At 33.0% G+C, this 27,073-nt stretch overlaps 1 protein-coding gene across 1 annotated transcript; it reads left to right on the forward strand.

The window, feature by feature from the left end:
• The first annotated feature begins 1,615 nt into the window (after positions 1-1,615).
• Positions 1,616-2,632, forward strand: LOC131598289 (mitogen-activated protein kinase kinase kinase 20-like). Its single transcript, XM_058870905.1, has one exon. It carries the CDS (start codon positions 1,616-1,618, stop codon positions 2,630-2,632), a length of 1,017 nt encoding a protein of 338 aa, XP_058726888.1.
• The last annotated feature ends 24,441 nt before the right edge of the window (positions 2,633-27,073 follow it).

The raw sequence follows: 27,073 nt of genomic DNA on the forward strand, positions 1-27,073 counted from the left end.
TTAGTGATGTTGATGAAATAGAGATGCCATGAATTGACCCTATAATATGTATATGATGTGCTTGATGTTAACATGAATTATAGGATGCTTGTGATACATTATGAACTGAGTACGATGACTAAAATCGGAGTTGGGAGGGTCTGGACAGAGGCGAGATTGCAAACTGCGAAGTGAAAAATTGCGATCTTCACCGGGTGAGCCTGAGGCGAGCACAGGGCAAGCCAGTCGTCGGGTGAGCCTGTGGCGAGAGAGAAAAATGAGGCTCCTGGAAAATGCATGGGGAGGGAAGTGTCGCCCTAGGGTCGCTGGGCGAGAATCAGGCGAGGGATTTAGGGAAAGGGGCTTTCGCCGAGGGAGGTCTAGGTGAGAGCGAAGCGAGGTGAGCACTCCAAGGTCGTCGGGCGAGGCTTAGGCGACCAGACCTGACAAAGACTTTTCAAAATGGTGTAACTTTAGTTTCAGGACTCGGTTTGACACACTGTTTGAAGCATTATGAAGATGACGCGTAAACTTATAATATGATAGAATTATATAAGTTATTTGATAGTACATTATTTATATATTCCCAATTTTCGTTCATTCCCAGTAACCATTTATTTTTACAAAAATTCTTCAATCTCTCTTCTTCCTCACCTATATTTAACAATCTATCTTCTTCCATTCATTCTCTCAATTCACTCTTCAATTTCATTCCATCTTCAATTCAAAGGTATAATTTCACCTCTTTCTTGTTAATTCTTTTTTATTTTAATTTTCGTTTTTAATTTAGCTACTAATTTCTGTTTTTGAATTTTTTTTGGAAAGTGAATTTTTTCAAGCTTCAAGATATCAACTCAAAGGTATTAATCAAGTTTCATTGAAGTATTTTTACAATTTCATATATAAAGGGGCGTGCAAGTTTCATATAATAAATTTTATTTTCTAAAAGTAGAATAATAATACCTTAGAGATGAGTACATTATTTCTCAAAACAACATTGTTATAAATAATATATTCTATTTAGATACAGGTATGAGAAGCGTTGCATGCATGTTAGAATACATAAATTAAAAAACGAAAAGAGATTTGTGGAGAGGGGCTTACGTCAAGGTCTCATGTTCGAAACCCGCTAGATACAAATTGCTTATTAAAAAAAAAAATACATAAATTAAAATTTGATATTTTAATATTTTAAAAAATTTCATATATTTTATTTTACGTTTAGTTGAAATTTAAATTTTGATTTATAATTATGACTAAAATAATTTATTTTACTTAATTTTCAATTATCTCTTACACCGTACATATGTGAAAAGTTTGATTTTGACAATTTATAATTTAATTTTTTTGTTATGATTATAGATAAAGAAATTTTAAATTTTTAATATCTACTTTTGTTTTATTATTATCCTATTTATATTCAAATAAAAATCGGTTTGTGGGTGAGAAAAACCGGGCTACTTATTTTATTTTTTATCCAATAATAAAAGATTTTAAATAACTAGTTAGAAGCATAGTTTTCGGGTCCTTTAACAAACATCGCCATATATAAATTAGACACATTACACTTCAAACACTATTTCAAATTTTATTTGTTTTTCAAAAAAGAGTACACAAACCAAATTAGACAGCGACCATGAATTGGGTTCGTGGTGACTTACTAGGTAGTGGAACCTTCGCTACCGTCCACTTAGCCAAACATGTTAAACCTTCCGTTAACATTCCGTCTCTTACTGCCGTCAAATCATGTGAACTTTCCGATTCTCTTTCTCTCCAAAAGGAGAAAAATATATTGGAACGATTAACATCATGCCGACACATTATCAAATGTTTTGGTCACGATCAAACTTTTGAAAACGGGAAAGAGTATTACAATATTTTCCTAGAATATGCAAGCGGCGGAACTCTCGATGATCAACTCAAGAATCACGGCGGCAAGCTCCCAGAAAAGCTCGCTCGTCGCTACACAAGATCCGTGGTTGAAGGTCTGAAATATATTCACGAAAACGGTTTCATTCACTGCGACTTGAAACCACCAAACATTCTTGTATTCGAGAACGGAAACATAAAGATATCAGATTTCGGTCTTGCAAAAGAGATGGGAGTGGAAAAAGATAAAAAACTTGTAGGGACTCTACCGTTTATGTCACCGGAATCACTGATGGTGGACCGTGTGTATGAATCTCCGATAGATATATGGGCTCTCGGTTGCACCGTCCTGGAGATTCTTACCGGAGAACCCGTATGGAACATGGGTTACAACCCGGACATGTTCAAGTTGTTGGATCGAATTATAGTTGGAAAAGAAGTACCATTGATTCCAGATGAAATATCAGAAGAAGCAAAAGATTTTCTCAAAAAATGTTTAGTTAGGGATCCACTGAAAAGATGGAGTGCTGAGATGCTTTTGAAACACCCTTTTATCTCAGATGATAAAACAGTTTCTTCGGTTAAGGAGTCAACATTTTTATCGGCTTCCCCAATTACTCACTCTGACTATTCAAGCTGGAATTCTTCTACTGTTACAACATTGCCTTCCAACTCAAAGGAATGGAGTGAAATCGAATCTGATGTCAAACTATTAGATTGTTTGCCGAAAAAGAGGCTAGTACCACTAGTCACGAATAATTATTGTTTTGCTAGATCAATTTAGAATATTATGAGTTTATAACTCTACTGTGTACACAAATTCATTGTTTATGCAATGTAAAGATATTACATTTTATTTCTTTTAATCAATCTTTAGTTTTTTTTTCTTGTTTGTTTTTTTAGTGAGTTAGTTATTAATCTTTAGTTATTATCTATTCCTATATTTACGGTTGAGATTGAGAATCAAATACGAAAAATAGGGTTTAGGGTTTGGTGCAGCATATCGGGGTTTTTTCTCTTGTAGCATAATATTGTTTGTTACAGTTGTTGATTTTAGACGTTGTTTAACTAGTGGAGTATTATGTGTAATTGTGATTGTATTAAAATCTTAAAATAATCAACAAAATAGCTTCATTAAATATGTAACACCGTTATGAAAGATTACATAATTCCTTTTTTTAAGCTGAAGTTGGTTATACTACTACTGCCCAATGCATCTTAAGTTATACTATATACTAGTAAACTACCCGTGCTTCCGCACGGGTACATTTATTTGATATTATATATATATATATATATATATATATATATATATATATATATATATATATATATATATATATATATATATATATATATATATATATATATATATATATATAGTTTGTTTAGATATTTAGAATATTGAATGATAAGTATAATTATATAAAAAATTAGATATTTATGAGTTTGTATAGGTTAAAATAATTTTGTATAGTTAATTTGTATTCAAATGCATATTGAAAGCAATTTTTATCAAAAAATTTTTTTTGTGAATTTAACTAATCGTGTTCCGTTACAAATAAGAATTGTTAATTAAAATAAAATGGTTATTTAATTGATAGTGCCCCGTGAGAAAAATAGAAAATTTTGACATTTGAAAATAAGAATTTTGTGTCTCAAATAAGTATAATGTCAACTAAAACAAAATATGTATTTTGTTCATAGTGATCCATGAGAAAAGTAGAAATTTTGACATGTGAAAATAATTTTTTTTAATAATTATGAATAATTTTGACATTTGAAAATAATTTTTTTTAATAATTATGTTAATTCAATTTATTAAAATTGTGAGCGAAAAAATAATTTGTATAAAAAATTAATGATATTCATGAGTTTGTATAGGTTAAAATAATTTTGTATAGTAAATTTGTATTCAAATGCATATTGAAAGCAATATTTATCAAAACCAAATTTGCGTAAATTTAACTGATCGTGTCCTGTTACAAATTTATTTAATACGATATAGATTTTATTTAAATATACATCTAAATTTGAAATGAGTTATTTAATTATAAAATGAATAATAATAATTTAAATTTAATTTGAATATTTGAAAATAAAAATTTTGTGTCTCAAATAAAGATAATTATTAATTAAAATAAAATGATTATTTTATTGATAGTGCCCCGTGAGAAAAATAGAAAATTTTGACATTTGAAAATAAGAATTTTGTGTCTCAAATAAGTATAATGTCAACTAAAACAAAATATGTATTTTGTTCATAGTGATCCGTGAGAAAGTAGAAATTTAGACATGTGAAAATAATTTTTTTAATAATTATGAATCATTTTGACATTTGAAAATAATTTTTTTAATAATTATGTTAATTCAATTTATTAAAATTGTGAGCGAAAAAATTAAAATAAAAGTGAAAATATTGGAGAGAAAAATGCAAGAGATAAAGAGAGAGAAAAGTAAGTAGAAATGAAATGAAAAATAAATGTGGAGAGAGAAGTGAGATAGAATAAGAGTAGTGTAAGAAAAATAAGAAAATAAATATGAATAAGAAAGTTGAAATGTAAGAAAGTAAGTGTAAGAAAAAGAAATGTGGGGGGAAATTTGAAATTTGAATGAAAAGAAGAAAAGGAAAAGGTGAGGATATGTGGGAAGTGTAGAAAAATAGTTGGTTTATGAAATGACCAAACTAACCCTTGAGTAGAAAATTAGTTAAAAAGGAAGGGCAATAATGTAATTGTGCAGGACTATTGTTTTGATTGCTAGATAGTAGATATATATATATATATATATATATATATATATATATATATATATATATATATATATATATATATATATATATATATATATATATATATATATATATATATATATAGGGAGCATATCAAGTGAGAGCATTTTTATATGAGAGGGTGATAAGAATAAATATTAGGATGGCAAAATGGATGGATTTGGACTGGATTGTTAATGGATGGATCAAAACAATCCATTAATCCATTAACAATCCACTAAACTTTCTTTTGAAAAATCCAATCCAATCCATCCACCAAGGGATATAATCCATCCAATCCATCCATTAAATATTTCTAATGGAAGGATATTCATCCATACGTAAAATTAACATCAATATTTTTTAAAAAAAATTTCAGTTAATTTTACGAAAACAATTTTTTTATGAAACTTTTTTTAAAATTTTTAAATTATAAATATTTATATCTGTATCTAATTCTAATCAACCAACGTCTTAATTAACTTTACTTTTTAATTAACTTTCTAATTTTAACCAACTAACTTCTCCATAAACTATTCTATTGAAAAAAAAATTAAAATTCAATGCATATACCAGTTCGTTACTTCTCCATAAACTATTCTATTGAAAAGAAAATTAAAATTCAATGCATATACCAGTTAAACAAATTTAACGTGAATGTTTAATTAAATAAATTCAATGCGTAACAATTAAGCAATTTTAATGTTAATACTAATATAGACAAAGTTATTTAAGTATCAGCATCATTAATTTTGTTTAGGAGAAAACAAACCATCCTATGCATATTAAATTAAATCTACATGGTACCGTAGTATACTATAGTATGTAAATAAAAAAAATTAAATTGTTGAATATTTATGTCCTGATCCGTTCATTTTTTTAACATTATCATACAGGAAAGAAAAACAAATGGCTGTGAATATTGTGAGAAACAAAAATGTTAAGGAATTGTTTAATTTTAGATTTTTCATGTTTTTTAGTAAAAAGTTAATTTAATAAATAATAAACCAAAATCCAATGGATTTATAAAATGAGATGGATGGATTGAATCCATCCATGTAGTTTTATGGATGAATTGGACTAATTTATTAAATTTGCTTTTTGTTTAATGGATGGATTGGATGGATAAATTATTGGATGAATTGGATGGATATTCTCTTAATGGATTTTATTGCCACTCCTAATAAATATCAACCTTTAGATTCATCGAGAGAGAGAGAGAGAGAGAAATTAATAGTCACATTAATGTATTAACATTCTCTCTCTTGATGAATCTAAAGGTTGATATTTATTCCTCGCATCTCTCATTTAAAAATGCTCTCACTTGATATGTTCCCTATGTGAGAGATGAGAGGAACAAATATCAATAATTGGATTCATCAAAAGAGAGAAATTAATAGGCACATTAATGCATTAACATTCTCTCTCTTGATGAATCCAATGGTTGATATTTGTTCCTCTCATTTCTCATTATAAAATGCTCTCACTTGATATGCTCCCTATATATATATATATATATATATATATATATATATATATATATATATATATATATATATATATATATATATATATATATATATATATATATATATATATATATATATATATATAATGAAAAATAAAGGATAAGTTATTATAGCATACATTTTAAATTGTTGTTTTATTGAAAAATAACATTTTCTAAAATTTAATATAATATTCATTATTATTTCAAAAATAACATCCACTATAAGAAAAAAAATCTATTTTGCGAGTAATTTTGTGACGTGATTATCATGTGGCAAAAAGTGTGGTCAGACTTTATTTTTCCAAAAAAAATTAAATTGTGACGTGGAAATCATACTACGTAAAAATAAATAAATAATAATAAAAAGCTCGTAACGTTCACATGGAGAAAGTTGAAACGTGACAATCACGTCGCAAATGAGTTTGTTTTTTTTTGCAGTGATGTGACCGTTGATCCGCACTTGCTTCTTATTTTCAATTTGATCTACCCGATTGTCTTCTCCTTTATAAGGATAGAGGAAATATTGAGAAATTTTTCGCATTCTTTTTAGATTGAGTTTCCGTTGTTTCCTTTTAGTTTTCCTCTTTTATCTGAGATCGCTTTTATAGGAGTAATTGTCGTCTCTCATTCAAAGTTTCAAAACTTCGACTTTCGACCTTCTTTTTGCTTTCCTGCATTCGACCTTACATTTCAAGGTACCTTTTCTTCACCTCAGTTTTTTTTCAAGGATTTATTGTACCTTTGTTGCGATGATCGATAGCCTTATCATCATAGAGAATGATATGAAGGATAGTGCTTCTTCCTCTTGGGAAGGAGGGTGAAACTAGAATCGCCTTCTCTTCCCTTTGCTATTAGGAATTTTTGATCGAACATTATTTCTCTGATTGAATATTTCGAAACAAAAGGAATGTCTTGGGATTGACCTTCCAACAACTTTTCAGGAATTCTCCCTTTAGGAAAAATTGGTGAGAATGAGGATTGTGTCGAGAAACACATGCCTTTCCCTATCTTAACTAAAGATATTGCCTTTGAAGTAGCCTTGTAAGTTGGTTTGGTGAAAATCTTAGAAAAGTTGAGATTGAAATGTGATTTAGGGTAAATGTGTTTTGGGGGGAGGCTATTTTGTTTAAACAGCAAAACGCGCATTATTTCGGAAATGCATTTCGGAAATGTTATTTTCGGAAATGTATTTCCGAAATATGTTTTTTACGTAAAAAAAAGGTGATTTCAAAAATGCATCTTCGAAATCAGTCTTTTTTTTTTTAACTTCGAAAATGCATTTCCGAAGTATAGGGGCAATTAGGAAATTTCAACAAGGGTGGCCAAGAAAGAAGGGAGGCCTATAAAAAATTTCTCAATTTTTTTGAAGGAACATTATTCTATTGTTCATTTCAATGGAATAATGAGTTGTATCGGTTTGATATATACGACCAATCAAGAGATATCAATGACGGTGACAAACTTTATGGACCGGTCACAAATATATTTATATTTATATAAAGTTTATTAGCATGCGTTATATAAATATATTTTCAACAAAAATGTTGTTTTTTTTTGTTACTCCAAAACACTTGTGGATATTTGTATGAATTAACTTGGTAATCAAGTTGTCTAAAAGAATTTATGAGAAATTTTGAATGTGCATGTCATGATTTCATGCAGTTTTTGTTAGTGGTACTAGTTACATAAGAGTTTTTTCATTTCACTTGGATATTTGTTTATTGAGATTCTTGTTATTTGAATGTAATTATCATTATATTGAATTATGTATATTTTATTGTTATAATATAATTTTAAAAATAATTGTTTAACTTCTTTTTATATAAAAAAATTTATCTTTTGGTGTTTTATTCAATCCTATTAGATATGATGTGAGTTGAGAGGAAAAAAATTATGATAACTTGGATTTTAAATTGTACTATTTAACATTCAATTTGATTATTATTTTTAAGTTGTATTATATAAATTGACCAAATATATATCTTTAAAAATTAATCTCTAAATTTTAATTTTTTGTATTTTTTCAATTCATTTAATTTTTCTTAATTTTATATTGAACTAATAAATATTTAAATAATGATCAAAATAAAGATCAAGTCGAACAACGCATTTGTTTTTTTAACATATTTTTTTAATTTTTATCTTTTTTATATGAAGCCATTAATATTCACTTTAATATCTTTAAAGAAAATTTTTATTTCTATAATTTTTTCTATTATTGTTAGTATAATGAAGGCATACAAAAGCTATGAAAGAGAGAAGGAATGAACTATACGGAATAACAATAGCAGTAGAGAAGATAGTGAAAAAGATAAAGCTTTGATTATCCATTCAATTGAGAAAAGATAAAAGAGTTAGTATATATGTACAGGGATAATAACTAACAATTATCCAAGAGAGGTTATTTGTACACATGTAAGACTAGGATTGAAGTCTCAAGTTGGCCTATGGATGCTAAAAGTCTCAACTTGCACAAGATGGACAACAATGCAGGTGAATGTAATGACTTAGTAAATGCATCTGTCTGTTGAGCCTTTGTAGAGAGTGGCAAAAAGATGTATCAATTTGGACTGTATTTTTTTGCGAATAAGACATTCAAGTTCTATATGTTTGCTCCGCTCATGAAATGTAGAATTATGAGCAACGTCGATAGCAGATTTGCTATCACAATAGAAAGATGCAGGCTGAAAAAAATTAACCTTGAAATCATTAAAGATATATTATAACCATTGTAGCTCACAAGTCAATGAGGCTAAGGCACGATACTCTGCTTCAGTTGATGATCATGACACAATATTTTGTTTCTTGGATTTCCAGCATAATAAAGAAGTACCAAGGATAACACAGTATCCAGTCACAAACTTTCTTGTATCAGGGAATCGAGCCCAGTCTGAGTCGGCAAAGGCATAAAGTTTAAGATTGCAAGAGGATGAGAAAACCAGTCCTTTAGCAGGGACAACTTTGAGGTAGCGAAGAATCCTTGTTGTTGCTTGATGGTGAGGTATCAAAGGTTTAGAGACATATTGACTTAAGTGTTGCACATCATAAGCAATGTCTGGACGAGAGTTTGTCAAGTAAATGAGTCTACCAATCAAACGCCTATAAGATGTGGGATCCTCTAATGGCTAGCCTTCAGTAGCAGACATCTCTGTGTTACGATCAAAAGGCACTGCAAATGGTTTGGAAGCAAGTAGTCCACTATCTTATAGTAAATCCAAAGTGTACTTCCTCTTATTGAAGAAAATACGTTTTGGATCTTGCAATCTCAAAGCTAAGAAAGTACCTCAACTGGCCTAAATACTTGATCTTGAAGGTGTAGTCTAATAAGTGCTTAACAGTCACAATTTCATCTATGGAATCACCGACTAGCACAATATCATCAACATATACTAACAGGGCAGTAAAACTAGGAGAAGTAGATCACAAAAAAAATCATAAATTAAAATAAAAATTCACTAACATTACATGTCGGAACTGTATATTTAACCTTCTTTAATTTATTTTGAATGTTATAAACACATTCTTTTAACACATACATTATTAACATATTTGCAAACCAAAAAAAACTAAAATTCATATAGATTTTATTAAATCATGTAAATTTTATATAAATTTAATAAATATCATACAAATTTTAACTTTTTTTCTTTTAAAATGTTAAAAAGTGTGTGACAAGAAGTTTGATATTTGTTTGCTAGCTAAGTTGTGGTAAATTGTTTTCATCGTCACCAGGAAATACATATGAAATTCATCTCAATTGTCCACCCGCACACTAACAAACAAATAGAATCAACAAATAAGTTTATATTTGAGCGGGATAAAAAAAGTTAGACACTGCCAATGGCTTATGGGCCGAAGAACTTCACGCGATTTTATGGTCATATCACATTACCCCAATTCTAACATCAAGGATATGTTGGTCTGTGATCCCCATCTTTCTTACGACAATCATTATGTCTTTCTTGACTATTGAATTTTCTTGATAGATAAAGACTTCCCAGAATGACATTTGACATAAGATGTTATCATCATCAAAGTCAATCTAATTATTTAATGACGAAAACGTATCTCTCAGCGAGGCGGTAAAACAAATATAGATAGGTAAAAGATTGGAGTTGTCAAACTCTCTCACAAAGAGAGTATACCCGACCCACTTCCCGTGGGAGTATACTTCTTCTTCTTTGATATGATAAAAAATGCGGGAAAACATAAGAGAATAGATAAATGCCAATCCCATAGATCACATATTATCATTAAAGAGATAGATTCAATTACCAAAAATATAATTTATTTAACCAAAAGGAAGAGATACAAAAGGAGAGAACAACAAGCAATAAAATATAAAAACAAACAATAAATTCAAATAAAACAAGCATAACAGACACATACTAGTTTCAACAAGTTTGCGAGCCAGATAATCAACATGGGCATATGTCCTTCTTTAAGCTCAAGCATGGGCATGATGGTTCTAGATGATGGTGTTTAGGAAAGCTTGAGAAGGAGGAATTTGAATTCATGTACTGTGATAAACTTGGTCATTTAGAGACTTTATGTTATTCTAGATTACCTAATTTAAGATTGTCAAAGGGTAATGCTTTAAGGCCTCTTAAAAACACTAAGACACATTGATCCAATAATATTTGGGTACTCAAAGTGAAAATTTAATTTGTTTTTCATGTACGCTTTTCAACTTCAAGAGCTCAATGATATATTAAAAAAAAGTTGTGTAAAGTAAGAGTTTGAAATTTTTACCGAAAAATAGTTTTGTTGATCTTGATGGTTGTGGAAAATGTTGCACCCCAATTTTTGACCTCTGAGATCCCATAATTTTCTAAGTGTTATGATCATTATTGTTATACCCTAAAATTTGCTTGCGTTTTTAAAAAAAAAAAAGAGAAGTCAACAGACTTCTGTCTAAAAATTTGGAGTTTTATACAATCTTGGATTTTTATTTCATAAATATCCTGATTTTATAAATACTCAATTTTTAGAATTTTGTATACAGTATTTTGGTTCGCTGTTAAATTTATTCTTACATAAACGCCAAATACTGTTTATCACTTCATACACTGTTTATTTGAGATTTATTTTCAGATAAATAATGTTGACGCAGTTGGTACAGAATTAAAATTTGCAGGCGCGGAGTCCGGGTTTCAGATTATACTGGTAACAATTAAATTATTATTGGTTTTATTTCCCACTAATTTTTATTTTTATACTATATTATTTTTTCAAAATCTCTTTCTTTCTTTTCAAATATCTTCCTTTCTTTCCAAATCTCTTTCTTTCAAATCAAATCCTAGCTTTATTCTATACCCCCTTTTTTTTTTCAAAACCTACCATACTTTTTTTTCAAATCCTACTACTATTCAAACGGTAATACTCCATTTCCAACGTCTCTATCTCTCTCTTTTCACTCTATAAATACTCCTCATTTTTTCCATAAATTCTCACATCAAATTTCACTCATCTCCCAAATTTCTCAAACTTCTATTATTTTCTCTTCTTCCCCGGAAAAAATGGCGAAGTGGATGGATACGTATTTTCTTATGGTCATCACTGTTTTGGTGGTGATCATGTCCTTTTTCTGTCTGCACAGTCCTGAAAAATGCGGACTTGCATTGCTTATACTCCCGATCATCTATATGTTGCTATTTATAGCATGGGTTTTTAATCGTCATTTTTAAAGTTTGTCGTATCTTTTGTTCTCAAATAATGTACCGTTTGTTTGTCGTATGTTCATTATATTATGTAATATTTGTACTGTTAGTATTAAATGTTGTACTATCTGTTGTACGGTAGTTTAATTATCAAGATAATATTATGTGTGTTAAATATTTATTTTTCTGTGCATTAAATATTTTTTCAAGGTTATTATCGGTAATTTCGTTTGCGTACAGTATATTTTATTTATTTATTATGTTTGTGTTTTTCTAACAGCTCAGGTAAATAAATTTTTCACCATTAACACAACAAAAAAAAAATTAACTTTAACTGTTAAGTTTTCACTTTAACTGTTACGTTAATACCCGGACGCACAATCAATAGCTCGAACAGTCAACAGACGACCAGTTTGACCAAAAAGTCAACACACAGTAAAAAATGCAATTTTTTGTCAACGTCCATATTTTGTCAAAAGATTCATCATGTGATCAATGGTTGATCATAATTCATCAAGAAAAGTTCAGAAATCAACAAAACTCAAAATTGCAAAATTAGAGTTTTTTACCTAAAAGTCAACTGAACTTTGACCGACCATAACTCTCTCATAATTTATCAGAAAAATTCCAACCAAAGCTCATTCTCAAGGAAATTCAATTCTCTACAACTTTGATGTTGGGACCAAGGTCAAGAAATGCTTCCGCCTAAGAGATATAAGCCAAAACATTACAGGTCATTTTCAAAGTCAACAAAAAGCAGTTTTTTGTCAAAGCCCATATCATCAAAATAACTTCTCCAAATGCAAAAACGCTTCCAAAGTGGCTTGTAGAGGACATCTTGGGCTTTCTAAAAAGTAAAAGAACACTTTCATAGGATCAAAATTGAGGGAGATATGCCTTGATGAAGTTGACCTTTTTTGGAAAATTGCATGAAACAAGTAATGACCAAAATTTGATTTTTTTTCAAAAAAAGGCCAATTCTTTTGTGATTTAATCTTGATTCTCATATGTTTAAAGATATCCACGACCTATCCATGATTCATGACACTTTTATTTCATTTTAATTAAATTTTATTCATTTAAAGTTTAATTAAAGTGAGATAATTCAAAGATATTATCCAAGATGCTCATGTGATGCAAGCAATGACCATTCAAGATGCTTAAATATATTATTGCAAGATTGAAGAGAATAATACTTGAGTGTTTTAACCATGGTTAAGAAATGCACTCATTGAAAATATTCCATTATCATATTTTTTCCACAAAATCAATCATGAAAATTCCAACTTGCAAGGGTTCAAGATCAAATCATTTGCCTATAAATAGAGCTTCATTTTCTTCATTCAAAAGGAGGAAAAAAAAAGAGAGGAACAAGAGGAGAGCACAACAACAAACACCAAAGCCATAGCATAAGTTTTATATTTTCCAAAAGTTTCAATAAACTTGTAAAAATCAAGGCTCATTCAAATAGACACTTTCAATCAATTTCAATCACTCTATTCCACTCTTGGGACATCATAGAGTAAGTACAATGTAATTTTTAATATGTAGTAGTGTTAGGAGTTCATGAATTAAAAACTCCATATTTATGCATATTTTCAATTTCTCAAAAAAAATGTTTTAATTTTAGTTTTAAGTTGATAAAATGTTTATTTAATTTTTAACATAAAAATATTTTATTTCTTTTCATAATTAATTTATTTTGCTTAATTAATTACTAATTATGTAAATATTGCTTTTTTAATTATTTTCAACCAATCAAAAACTCCAAAAATATTTTCCTTTTAGATTTAGGTTTATATTTTTATAATCTAATATTTGACATAAAAATATTTTATTTTTATTCATAGTTAATTTATTTTGCTTAATTAATTAGTAATTATGTATATATTTGCTTTTTTTTTTTAATTATTTCTAACCTATCAAAAAATTCGAAAAAAATATTTTATTTTGTTAAATTAGGTTTATATATCATATACTAATTTTATACATAACTAGATTTATTTTTCTTGTTAAGTTTAATTATTTGTATAATTATTTGTTTAATTAGCTTGTTAATTAACTTAAAATCAATTCCAAAAAAAATCACAAAAAGAATGAGTTAAGTTTAATTTGTTTTATATTTATTTTTGTATATTATTTGATATTATTTCTTATCTTTTTCCTTTGTCCCGAATCAGAATAAAAGATCAAATATGGCAGAGATTGTATGCAGTTGATTTAAGACTTTTTGGAAATTTATCGTGTAGTCGCTATGATTCTATCAAGCTTCTGATAAATTTTCATTAACTTTAAATCCGAGATCATCATTCACTCACCATCGATCTTCACTAACATCGTGAATATACTTGATTAGCTTCAAGATGATTCACGTGCTAACATACTAACAATTGACTTTAATTTCCGCATTTTATTATATTGTTCTTTATATTTCTTGCTTTATGCTTTATTTTATTATTTATTATTTATATTTCTGTTATTTTTTCTTTGTCCATTTGGACATATTATTTATGTTTCTGTTATTTTTTCTTTGTCCATTTGGACATATTATTTATGTTTCTGTTATTTTTTCTTTGTCCACTTGGACATATTATTTATGTTTCTGTTATTTTTTCTTTGTCCACTTGGACATATTATTTATATTTCTGTTATTTTTTCTTTGTCCATTTGGACATATTATTTATGTTTCTGTTATTTTTTCTTTGTCCACTTGGACATATTATTTATATTTCTGTTATTTTTTCTTTGTCCATTTGGACATATTATTTATGTTTCTGTTATTTTTTCTTTGTCCACTTGGACATATTATTTATATTTCTGTTATTTTTTCTTTGTCCATTTGGACATATTATTTATGTTTCTGTTATTTTTTCTTTGTCCACTTGGACATATTATTTATATTTCTGTTTTTTTTTTCTTTGTCCATTTGGACATATTATTTATATTTCTGCTATTTTTTCTTTGTCCACTTGGACATATTATTTATATTTCTGTTATTTTTTCTTTGTCCATTTGGACATATTATTTATATTTCTGCTATTTTTTCTTTGTCCATTTGGACATATTATTTACATTTCTGCTATTTTTTCTTTGTCCATTTGGACATATTATTTATATTTCTGCTATTTTTCTTTGTCCACTTGGACATATTATTTATGTTTCCGCTATTTTTCTTTGTCCATTTGGACATATTATTTATGTTTCTGCTATTTTTCTTTGTCCATTTGGACATATTATTTATGTTTCCGCTATTTTCTCTTTGTCCATTTGGACATATTATTTATGCTTCCGCTATTTTTTCTTTGTCCATTTGGACGCATTGTTTATGTTTCCGTCATCTTCACTTCTTCTATTTTTAAATCAAAAGTGAGCTAAGCAATTAAGAGCCCATGGATAACCATGGATACAAAGGGTGCTTAAAACCTTCCCTTTGTATAACCAACCCCCCGAACCCAAAATCTGTCAAAAGGTCTTTCCTGTTCTTTTATGCCTTTCCTAAATATTGGACAAAATAAAAGTCGGTGGCGACTCTTGCAAAAATAAAAAAAATTCAAAAAAAAAAAGAGCAAGGAGTCAGTTCGCCTCAAAAAACCGAGTTTACAGAAAACCTTTGAAATTTTTGCAACGAAAGGTCATTAAGAAAGTTATCACTCTTGAAGATGTGTGAACCAACTCTTAAGAAATTCGAGAGATAAAAATTGATAGTGTGATATCATTCTATTTAATGGGAAAGATCTCAAAGTTGTTTGAGAATTTAGGGTGAAACACTTGATAGAGAATAAACTATAAAAACCCTGATTTAGTCATCTAAAAAGTGGTTATTTATGTGTTTAGTGAATTTATTTTATTGTTACTAACCCTTGGTTTTGATAAATATTATTTTTTGCAAACGAATGCAAGGGCAAATAAAAGGGGTGTTGTCATACACTAATTTTGACCCCCCCCGATATGTCATACCACCAAATACCCCATCAAACTCAGGACAGGTACTCAGGGAAGTCACTTGCTTGTCTGATACCCAGTTGAGGATGTTCAAAGACAAAAAAAGCGGAGGCAAAGGATCAATCAATAAAAAGGATTAGTTTCCAATACAATCATAGGACTCAAAAGCTTCATTCTATTCACCTATGATTGATTAGACACCAGTCATCAGGACTCAGGTCTGCTCAGATCACCAATCTAGGGTTTTGAGCCCATCAAGGGCTAAAATCAGGGATCACATTTGGGAAACCCTAGAAAGCCCCAGGACATCCATAATTTGGTTCAAATATCTTCAGTTGGTTCATATGACATTATCCATTGGACATTACACTTCAATTCAAGATCTAAAGTCATCAATTTCATCTGGTCGACAATTAGGGTTTTTGACCTAATTCACCAAGATAGTTGACTTTTAATCAGGACATGGGTCCACAACTCAAAGCATGGCTCAATATCCTCCAATAACTCAATATGATCCATCAATATCATTCATTTTATGAGGATATCTTAATTCACTTGAAATCTCCAGAAACGCGATTCACCTGAAAAAGTCAACTGTACAAGATCACCATTGACTTTTTGGAAATTTTGGTCAACCATGACTTTTGAAGTTTTAAATCATCAATATATGATATTTAAAGTCATTTGGTCAACCATTACTTTTGAAGTTTTAAATCATCAGTATATGATATTTCAAGTGGTTTTACCAAACTTTGGAAGGGAATATCTCAAAATTTCAACTACAAACTGAAAAAAACTTCCTACATGAAAGTTGTAGATTTTGATCCAATGAACAATTTTGTCACATATGATTTTTTGGCTAGAAATCAACCATTGAAGAGATATGAAGCTTCAAAGTGACTGCCTTCACAAAACTAGCAAGAAAACCCTAGTTTTCTTCAAACTTTATGGGACTTTTTCACTAATTTCCCTAAGGATTTTGGGAAAACACCAAACTAATGAATTGAAGTACATATCAAGGGCTTTTCAAATTGTATTCAACCATCTTCAAATTCATTATGAGCTAAGAGATATGGTTGATCAAAGTTAGGGCATTTGAAGTGAAATCATGGGTCATGTCCAAATTTGAACTTTGCAAACTTTGTACCAATGCCTCTACCAATTGATGCATTCTTGTACATGATATATCATAAGGGATTTAGAAGAATCAAATGCATTATTGCATCATTTTTGGCCAAGTTGCAAGAATTCAATGCCATGTGATTAAGTAGTCATTACAAAATGGAATATTGGTGAATCATCAAGGAATCTTCTCCTAAGCCAATTAGAGGCTTCTCTGCATCAGAAATGATCCCTAAAGATCAGATTAAATCGAGGGCTGGGGCTTGGGATCAAGAGGAATCAAATTGTCATCATTGCATTTTGGATATTTCTTTGAATTCCTTCATAACCATGAAACCAAATTAACCTCACTAAGCAAGCTCACTCTCTGCAAACACACTGAACTCTTTGCTTATAAATAAGAGAGCATACCTCAGTAATTGATCACACCAAAGCAACAGAATTCTTGCTTTCTCTCTTCTTTCTTCATACTTAAGTTTTTCAAAGGTTCTTTGGCAAGAAGACTCGGATTCTTCAAACCAAAGCTCTTCCTTTGAAAGTAAGTATTCAAACACATCAAGGGAGGTATTTAGAGGTGATCCAAACCTCTGGAACACTTCTGTACATGGAGAATCATCACCTTCACCTCTCACTTGGAGCTGTATCAGTTAGGGTCGAGCAAGAAGTTTTGGGCAGTTTCAATCCAAGCTAAGCATCTCAACACCTTCCAAAGGGATCACTAGAGCTATCTGAATCATTGCAACACCTCTGTAGCACACTTTGATCAGAGCCAAATCTCCATTTTTTAGGTAAGTTTTAAGAACTTCAAACTCTATAATTCACGCATGATAAATTAGAAATGAAGTTACCAGTTGGTTTCTGCACCTTTAAGGATCATTAACCCTCAATCAATTGCATCAAATCATGCATATAGAGGATTTCATGTTTAATTTCAGTTTTAGGGTTCTTCGTGTTCATACGTGTGAATTTTGAATTATACTAAAAATAAATAAAATCAAAGGATACCATCATGATCCTCGTTCAAAAACGAGCAAAATCCATGTTTACATCTTTAAGTTTGGTTGAGAAACGAAGGAGATAGCAAATTCAAAAAATTGGAAGCTTGAGGTTGAAGATGAAGATGGTGGCGCCATTTTTTGACTTCCCAGAAACAAGTTTATTTTATTTTGAATGGTAGGCGTGTTATCTACGAATTCATCGTAGTGTCCCAATGGTTACAGCGCGCGTCCAAAAGCCTTACCTTGCCTTAGGTATGGGGTTCGATCCCCCCCTCAGACCTTTTGTTCATTTCATTTTTTTTCAAATTCATTTTAATGCCTTGTTTTCACATATAATCACATGGGCTCCTTCACTAAACAGGCCACGCGCGTGGCCCAGTTGGTATTTTTTTTGTATGGTAACCTATAGGGTGTGGGTTCAACCCTTGGCAAGACCAAACTCCTTTTTTTTTAACACTATTTTCTTTCATTTTATTTAAAACTTCACATAATTAAATCACCCATCAATTTAAATCATTTTTTCTTGATTTTTCACACACTTCTCATTTATTATATCTATTTTGAGAATATATCAAAAAATCATAAAAATATATTATTTTAGTATATTTTTAATTAGGTTAAAAATCATATATTTTAAGTATGTGTTAATACCTTAAAAAATATAATTTTTATTTGATTTTCAAAAACAAGTCTCTTGTAAATATTTTTGTGATAAAACCTTAATCATTTAGGTCTTAATTAAGATTAGACTTTGTCATTATCTTAATTAAGTTGACTGTTGTCAAGAATTTAAACTGTTTTCAAATCTCCGATTAGTCGGACGGTCAAAGTTTTCAAACAACAAAAAACAGTAATCATTTTAATTGCCAATCATCTTCAACTGTTTTCATAAAACAGTAAATCATTTGCAATGGGCCTCTAATAGAGTGTAAGACCCAACACCTCTTTCTTTTCTTAGGTTGTTTTCAAAACTGTATTTACAAAATCTTCTTTCTGTTTTCAAAATATTCTTCTGGTATTTGAAGGGCATTATTCCCGGTGAAACTCTTCAGATACCTATGTGACATTTGTCCATCTTCACTTCTACTGTTTTCAAAAACATTTAACTGTTTATCATAAATATTCAACTGTTATCAAAATTACTGGTGAGGCTTTGTACATACATCTTCAAAGGCCTCCACTCCATCCAGGTTAGGCTTTACAAGCTTTCAATTTACAGTCTTTATTTAAATTACTGTCAAATATAGAACTGTTTATATATTGTTTAGAACTACGTCTGAGTGTAAACCTTAGGACAGCTAAACTACATATATATTATAGGAATATGGCCTAGGATTGAGAGTGTCTTCCCGGTGAAGGATCTTTCCTAATTAGAGATCTTTAGTTCAAACCCTCAAGATGAATTATTCCTGGTGAAACATCTTGAAAAAAGCCTTAGAACCCAAAATAGGATACATCCACCCAAAGAGGAATTATTCCCGGTGAAACCTCTTACCCATTTGCTTAAAGCCAAAATAAGTTCAAAACCACATAGCTTTCTCTTGTGCTATAGCAAGGACCCTCGATGACCCTCGATTAGCCTCCTCTTGGGCTTTGTACAAGGACCCACAGGCTTCTTAAAAGCATTTCCAGCTTCCTCTTGAGCTTGTATACAAGGACCCATCAGGTTTCTTATAAACATAGGAACAGGTCTTTAGTTACCTTTTAGCCTATCCTGGTGAGTCTCTTCCTTTCTTTAAACCAGACTTTAAACAAGCTAAGATTGTCTCAATCTCATGTTGAGTATACCTTTTGGAATGAGAGACATGGACAGTCTCTGTCACCCTTATCTTTATTAATTTCCTTAGCAGAGTCTAGGATCCATAGTTATCTATCCTCAGTCAGTGTCAGCCTTCATCTTGGGTTTTAAACAAGAAGTCTCAATTAGACAATCTTTCTCCTTTAAATCCAAAATCCCTGGAAAGGGTTAGCCTCCAAAATCACTCCTTTAAATCCAAAATCCCTGGAAAGGGTTAGCTTCCAAAGGTCAGTCCTTTAATAGATAATTTCATCAGTCTTTTAATAAATAAATCTTCTAGCAGAGTAAAACTCCCCAAAGAGTCAGCCTCAACCTTGGGCCTCATACAAGGCATGGAACAATAACTTCCCCTGTTAAGAGTCAGCCACAACCTTGGGCTTTGTACAAGGCAGATAATAGAGTCTCCCCAGTGAGTCCTTCATCATCAAGTAGCCACAACCTTGGGCTTTGTACAAGGCAGATAAACCACATTTCCTGTGTCAAAGATTCCTAACCTCTAGGATCTTTTCCCCATAGAGTCATCCATACTCAGTTTCCTCAACAGTCAGCCACAACCTTGGGCTTTGTACAAGGCAGAAAACAATGTTTTCCCTAGCCAGAGTAGCCACAACCTTGGGCTTCATACAAGGCACAAAAAAGAGTCTCCCTAAGTAGAGTCAGCCACAATTTTGGGCTTTGTACAGAACACAAAATAAAATCCATCAAATAAACACTCTCCAACTAGAGTCAGCCTCAATTCTGGGCTTTGTACAGAACACAAAAAATCCCTGTAGTTAATCCCCAGTAAATTTATCTCCCAGAGTCAATAAAATCAATCAATCAAAAAGCCTCAAGCTTGGGCCTCATACAAGCCAGCTAAAGTCAAATCTTTTATACAGTAGATAAATATAGCTTATCTCTATAGAGAGATCTTTCTCCTATCTCACCACATTCAAACAAACAATTATTACATTTCATTTTAATTTTAATTAAGTCTCCCATTTAGGATTTTGAAAGGCATGAGCTGGCAATAAAACCCAGACATGTGGTAACTTTCCCTAATTTGGATGAGCATCTTTCTTTCATTCAAGACGCAGTTGACTGGTATACTTGCACATAAACAAGTAAGGTCCCCCTCTTGAATGAAATGAATTCAGTTATTCTGTCACTCTTTTTAATGTTTGTGGTGGAATAGTAGAAATACCTCTCTGTAAAGATGATTTCATGTCTCTTTACTGTAAACAGAGATTTAATTCAAGCTTCAACCTTGAGCTTCAACCAAGGCACCAAAAAATCATTAAAATCCCTAATTAGTTCCCCGAACTAGATTAAGCTCTGACTTCCATTAGGGATATGTAGGCATGAGGTTCACAAGGAATCTCAGCGAGCTAATAAAATACCAAAAATAGTCAGTCTGTCTATCTTTCTTTTCATTCCATTTAATTCTCTCTCCTAACACAAAGGAGAAACTTTCCCAATAACAAGCAACAAACACAAACACATTGACACAGAGAAGGTTCCCGTAGAGTACTACGGATATGTAGGGTGCTTAAACTCTTCCCTATGTATAACCGACCCCCCAGACTCCAGAATTTCTAGTCTAGGTGAATCCCCACACTTAGCAAACTCCTAGGGTTTATTTGAGATCTTTTTCCCCTTTCCTACTCGTTAGGATAATTAAAAAGTTTGTGTGATATTGTAGGAAGAACTGAAATAAAATTCATCCCGCCCGGGCGCTTTCTCCTTCCAAATTTTGCGTGTAGGGTCTAGCGTGCCGTCCTCCCAAGTGAAACGGGGAGGTAAAAAAAACGACAGCCCGGAAAAATGGCGACTCTCCTGGGGATATAAGTGTTAAAAACCTTGGTTTTTCATCCAAACCAATGGTTGACCTGTTGCTGGTCCAGCCCCAATGAGGAATTAGGGATGCCAAATTCCCCCTCAAACAAGAGAGGTCATGCCTAACCTCTGTGTCATTTCATGTGTTTGCTGCATATATATTTGTTTATTTTGTTTATTCTGTATCGGGAAAGGGCTTGATTCCCCCTTGTGGTGAGAAATCCTATACCCGGATTTGAGTGCAACATAAGATAGGATGGAGGATGTCTTCTCGGTGAAGGCCCTCTAATCTTGGTTCCCAAATCTACTCTTGGGATTTGCTTGGTTGGTTGTGATTAACTGCGCCAATGCATTCCGAGACTGATTTGTACCAGGAGGACCTAGAAACACATTAACCTCACTTAAAGCCTTCTTTAGGATGTAGAGCGGTGATTACGAAAGTAATTGTCACGCAGATACTACACTCAGAGAAAACTCTCTTATAGATACCAGTCAACGTATCTTTAAGGTTGAGCAAAAACTCTGAGACCCCTAGAACCCGTTCTACAAGTACAAAAATCCTTATCCATAGTTTACCTTGGGGCGAGGTTTGCGTTGTGACTCCATGACCACTATACCCTTCTACTCTATGTTTGTTTAAAAACTCTTGTGTGTGCATTCATGCATCCATCATAATAACTAAAAAACAAAAGAGTCTTTTTCGAGTCATTTTTCAAGGAAACTAAATAATGAACGTTTTGAACTTCATAGAAAGAGAGAAACGGAGAAAGGACTTAAGGATCTATACCAAGGATTATGGAAGAAAGAGAGCTAGGAAACACACCTTCAATATTTCTAAGGTAGAGGAATTGGAAAAGCTCGGAAAACTGGTGGTCAACCCCCAGGCTTTCAAGGAGAAGTATGGAAAACTTCTGCCTCTTCTCAATACCAACATTGTGGATGGGATCCTTCCCAATTTGGTACAGTTTTATGATCCAACGTATCACTGTTTTACCTTTCCAGATTATCAACTCATGCCTACGTTTGAGGAGTACTCTCGTCTGATCGGAATACCCGTGTACACGCAAGATCCGTACTCCGGTTTGGAAAAGAATCCTGGCGGCATTATCATTGTAGCAACTACTCCTTTGAACGCAGTCGACATTAGAACTCATATGGTGAGTAAAGGAGGAATTCAAGGATTGCCCTCCAAATTCTTATTAGAGCAAGCTCGGTACTTCGTCAGCATCCAAGATATGAGCGCTTTTGAGGAAACCTTGGCATTGCTTATCTACGGATTGTTTTTGTTTCCTAAAATTAACAATTTCGTCGACATCAACGCAATTAAGATCTTCTTAATTGGAAATCCAGTTCCAACCTTGCTTGCGGATGCTTACCACTCTGTGCATTCAAGAAACCTGCAGCGAGGAGGATTAATCACATGCTGCGTATCGTTGTTATACGAATGGTTCGTCTCGCACCTGCCAAAGTATAGCACTTTCTGGAACATGAGGGATGACCTTCACTGGTCACAGAAAATCATGTCCCTCACTCATACGGACATTGAGTGGTGTAGTCTTGACAACGACGAAACCAAGATCATCTTCAGTTGCGGAAGTTTTCCCAACATACCCCTTATTGGAACTAAGGGATGAATCAGTTACAATCCAGCTTTAACCCGTCGTCAGTACGGCTATCCCATGAAAAATATACCAAGTAGTATTCAATTGGAGGGTCTGTTCTTCAAGAACATCGACGATCATGGCAACATGCTGAAGAAGGAAATTGTCCAAGCCTGGCGTCTTGTTCACAGCAAAGGGAGAAGACTGTTAGGAAAACATCTTTGCATCTCCCTGGATCCTTACCTTCAATGGGTGCGCGTCAGAGAATTCAAGCTCAGGATGCCATATTAGTGTCAAGAACCTATTCCCCTAAGGGAACCAATATACCTTTTCTCCACCGATGTTGATAAACTACAAGCGGCATTAAATAAGGTATGCCAAGAAAGGAATGCTTGGAGGAACAAGTATCGAATCGTCAACACGGAAAACGTTGAGATTCAGAACATCCTAAGAAGGAAGGATGAGTTACTTGAAGTACTTGATCGACAAGTGACACAATCATCACTTTCTCATCATATCCCTCCTGCTTCCTGGATCATCGATCAACTCATGTCAGAGAACGCTCAGCTCAAGAAACAGAAGAAAATGTTAGAACGTAAAGTCGGCTCTTCGTCGAAGTTTTAGAGTCCTTTCTCTCTGTTTCTCTGTATTTCCCTTTTCAAAGTATGTAAAACAGCATTTTCGCTTAATTAATAAAAGTTTGATGTTTCATAACGTAATTATGGTGTTTCCTTGAAAAATATTAACTAAAATACACATCATGCATCACTTTAGTCGTACGCACTGACACGAGAATTGTCGCGGATCTAATCGTCACTTTCCTTTCTCCAGAAAGAGAGGAGGAGAAGGAGGTGAACAAAGGCATTCAAGTTGTCTCATCCATACGACACTCGTTCAAGTCGCAAGAAAAGAATAGAAGACTTTGAACAAGAGAATAGAGAACTCAGAGAAGAGGTTACTAGTTACTACTCTCAAAGATGCTGTTGAAAGACTCAATAGTATGGTGAAAGCCCTGGTGGTTGCGCAGAATCAACCAACGCCAGAAGAACCACAAAGGACTGTGGTTTCCGAGATTGTTTCTACTCCTATTCCTCAGTATACCAGACAGGTACATACCCCCAGTTTTTGAAGTTCTAAGAGCTACAACGGAGGTTCATCCACTGGAGGGTTACAGACCTCTGGAAATTGAAGTTCCAAGAGCAACGCCAATGGGTTTCACACAACAGAATGCTGAGATTCCAAGATATGCTGTCATGGCTTCTCCACAACCGATTATGCATACTTTTCCTCCACCGGGCGGACAAGTATATCATCATGCTCCCAGTGAGGACGCTGGCGTGTACGAAAGATTGGACGAGTTCCAAGAACAGTTTCTGCAAATGCAGAAGGAACTCAAGACTCTCCGAGGACAAGATCTATTTGGAAAGAACGCTGGAGACCTCTGTCTGGTTCCAAATGTTAAGATTTCTCACAAATTCGAAGTACCAGAGTTCGAGAAGTACAAAGGGAATTCATGCCCACAAAGTCACCTCGTGATGTACGCTCGAAGAATGTCAACTCAGACTGATAATCAACAATTGCTCATTCATTATTTTCAAGACAGCCTGACTGGTGCTTCACTTAAATGGTACATGAACTTGGACAGTTCAGAGATTCGTACTTTTCGAGACCTCGAAGAGGCCTTCGTCAAACAGTATAAGTATAATCTGGATATGGCTCCCGACAGAGATGAACTCCGGGCCATGACTCAAAAGGATAGAGAAAACTTTAAGGAATACACTCAGAGATGGCGTGAAGTTGCTGCTCAGATCTATCCACCGATTGAAGAGAAAGAAATGACAAAAATCTATCTCAAGACTTTGAGTCCATTTTACTATGGACGAATGGTTGCAAGTGCTCCCAGTGATTTTACAGAGATGGTAAACATGGGCGTGCGTTTAGAAGAAGCAGTTCGAGAAGGACGCTTGAACAAAGAACCAGAATCTTCTATTGGTCCAAGGAAGTATGGAAGTTCTTTCCAGAAAAAAAGGATCAAGATGTCAGCAATGTCTTGCATAAAACCAGAAAGAGGTTCCAACCTCAAATTGCAGCAATAACTCCAGTTGTTAACTCAGCGCCAGCTTATCAACCTCAGGTTTCGCAACAACCATTTCAACAAAGGTCACAACAACCTCAGCAGCAGGTTCGACCTCCAAATAACAACAATCGGGTTTCAAGGTATACTCCATTTGACCCCATACCAATGCCATATGCAGATTTGTTTCCAACACTACTGGCGAAAGCACTCATTCAGACAAAGAGCCCTCCAAATCCTGCGAATGAATATTCATCATGGTTCAAGGCTGACCAATCTTGTCCCTATCATCAGGGGGCACCAGGTCACAACATTGGAAGCTGTCTCAATTTCAATATCGATGTCCAAAGATTACTGAAGAGCGGAATGCTATCCTTCAAAGATACTAATCCTAACGTCCAGGCAAACCCTTTGCCGCAACACAAAGAAGCTTCAGTGAATTTGATAGATCAACACCCCAACGTCATTCAAATCTATGACATTCGTCAGATAGGGGAAAATCTTGTCAAGATGCGCGCTAGACAAGCTGGGTACGACCATGTACCACCTCACAACTACTTCACATGTGAAATTTGTCCAAAGAATAATCAAGGATGTGCTGTAGTTCAAGCTGTATTACAAGAACAAATGGACTTAGGATGGATTCAACATATCCGAGTCAAAACTGAATGCGACATCAACATGGTTCAAGGATGTCCAGGAGAATACAAAATCTACAAAGTTGAAGATCTCGAAGGATCGGTAGTCAGGTTCCATAAGACTTTAAATGGACTTGCCTACTTTGGAACGGATTTCCATCCTTACAGTAGATGCAGAATTTGTCGAAGAAATTCACGAGGATGTTTGCGTATTCGCAACGACATTCAGAAACTGATGGATGACAATACCATTACAGTTCTTGCCAACAGAGAAGATGACGAAGTCTTTACCGTGTCTCCTCAGATTAATCAAGATGAACCAGTGCAAGTCAAGTATGACAGCAGGAAGACAACAATTGCTCCATTAGTCATTACTTACCAGGTCCTGTACCGTATGAGTCCAGCAAGGCTATACCATACAAGTACAACGCTACATTCATTGAAAATGGTAAGGAAATACCATTACCGTCTGTTGTCAACATTGCTAATGTTAGTCGAGTCACCAGAAGTGGACGAGTCTTCAATCGAACAACAAAAAATGTGGAGAAACCTTCGGAAGAAGCACCACATAGGCAAGACAATCATCCGACCAATGTTGTTCAAGCGAAAGAAAATGATGAGATCTTGAAGTTAATCTAGAGGAGTGAATACAACATTGTGGACCAGCTGCTACATACTCCGTCTAGGATATCTGTTCTATCCCTACTATTGAGTTCTGAGACTCATAGGGAAGCTCTACAGAAAGTTTTGGAACAAGTTTTCGTAGAACCTAGCGTTACAGTAAGCCAATTCAGCAACATCATTGCCAACATCTCCGCAGGAACTAATCTGAGTTTCTGTGACGAAGATCTTCCTGAAAAAGGAGTGGACCATAATCTTCCACTTCACATCTCAGTTGGCTGCATGGGTGACGTACTCACAGGAGTCATAATAGACAATGGATCCTCTCTCAACGCCATGCCCAAATCAACATTATCAAGACTATCCTTCAAAGATTGCCCTCTAAGGGACAGTCACGTCATCGTCAAGGCATTTGATGGATCAAGGAAGTCAGTTTTTGGAGAAGTGGATCTTCCCATAACTATTGGACCTCAGACGTTCAAAATCACTTTCCAAGTTATGGATATCCCGGCACAATACAGTTGTTTGCTAGGTCGCCCATGGATTCATGAGGCTGGGGCAATTACTTCAACACTTCATTAGAAACTGAAGTTCATAAGAAATGACAAATTGGTAACCGTATGTGGAGAACGAGCTTTGATCGTCAGCAACCTGTCATCATTCTCCGACATAGAAC

Source organism: Vicia villosa, linkage group LG4, assembly GCF_029867415.1.
Source record: "Vicia villosa cultivar HV-30 ecotype Madison, WI linkage group LG4, Vvil1.0, whole genome shotgun sequence".
Lineage (NCBI taxonomy): Eukaryota > Viridiplantae > Streptophyta > Magnoliopsida > Fabales > Fabaceae > Vicia > Vicia villosa.

Coding starts and splice junctions, on each gene's coding strand:
- LOC131598289 (XM_058870905.1), top strand. CDS start 1,616: ATGAATTGGGTTCGTGGTGACTTACTAGGTAGTGGAACCTTCGCTACC.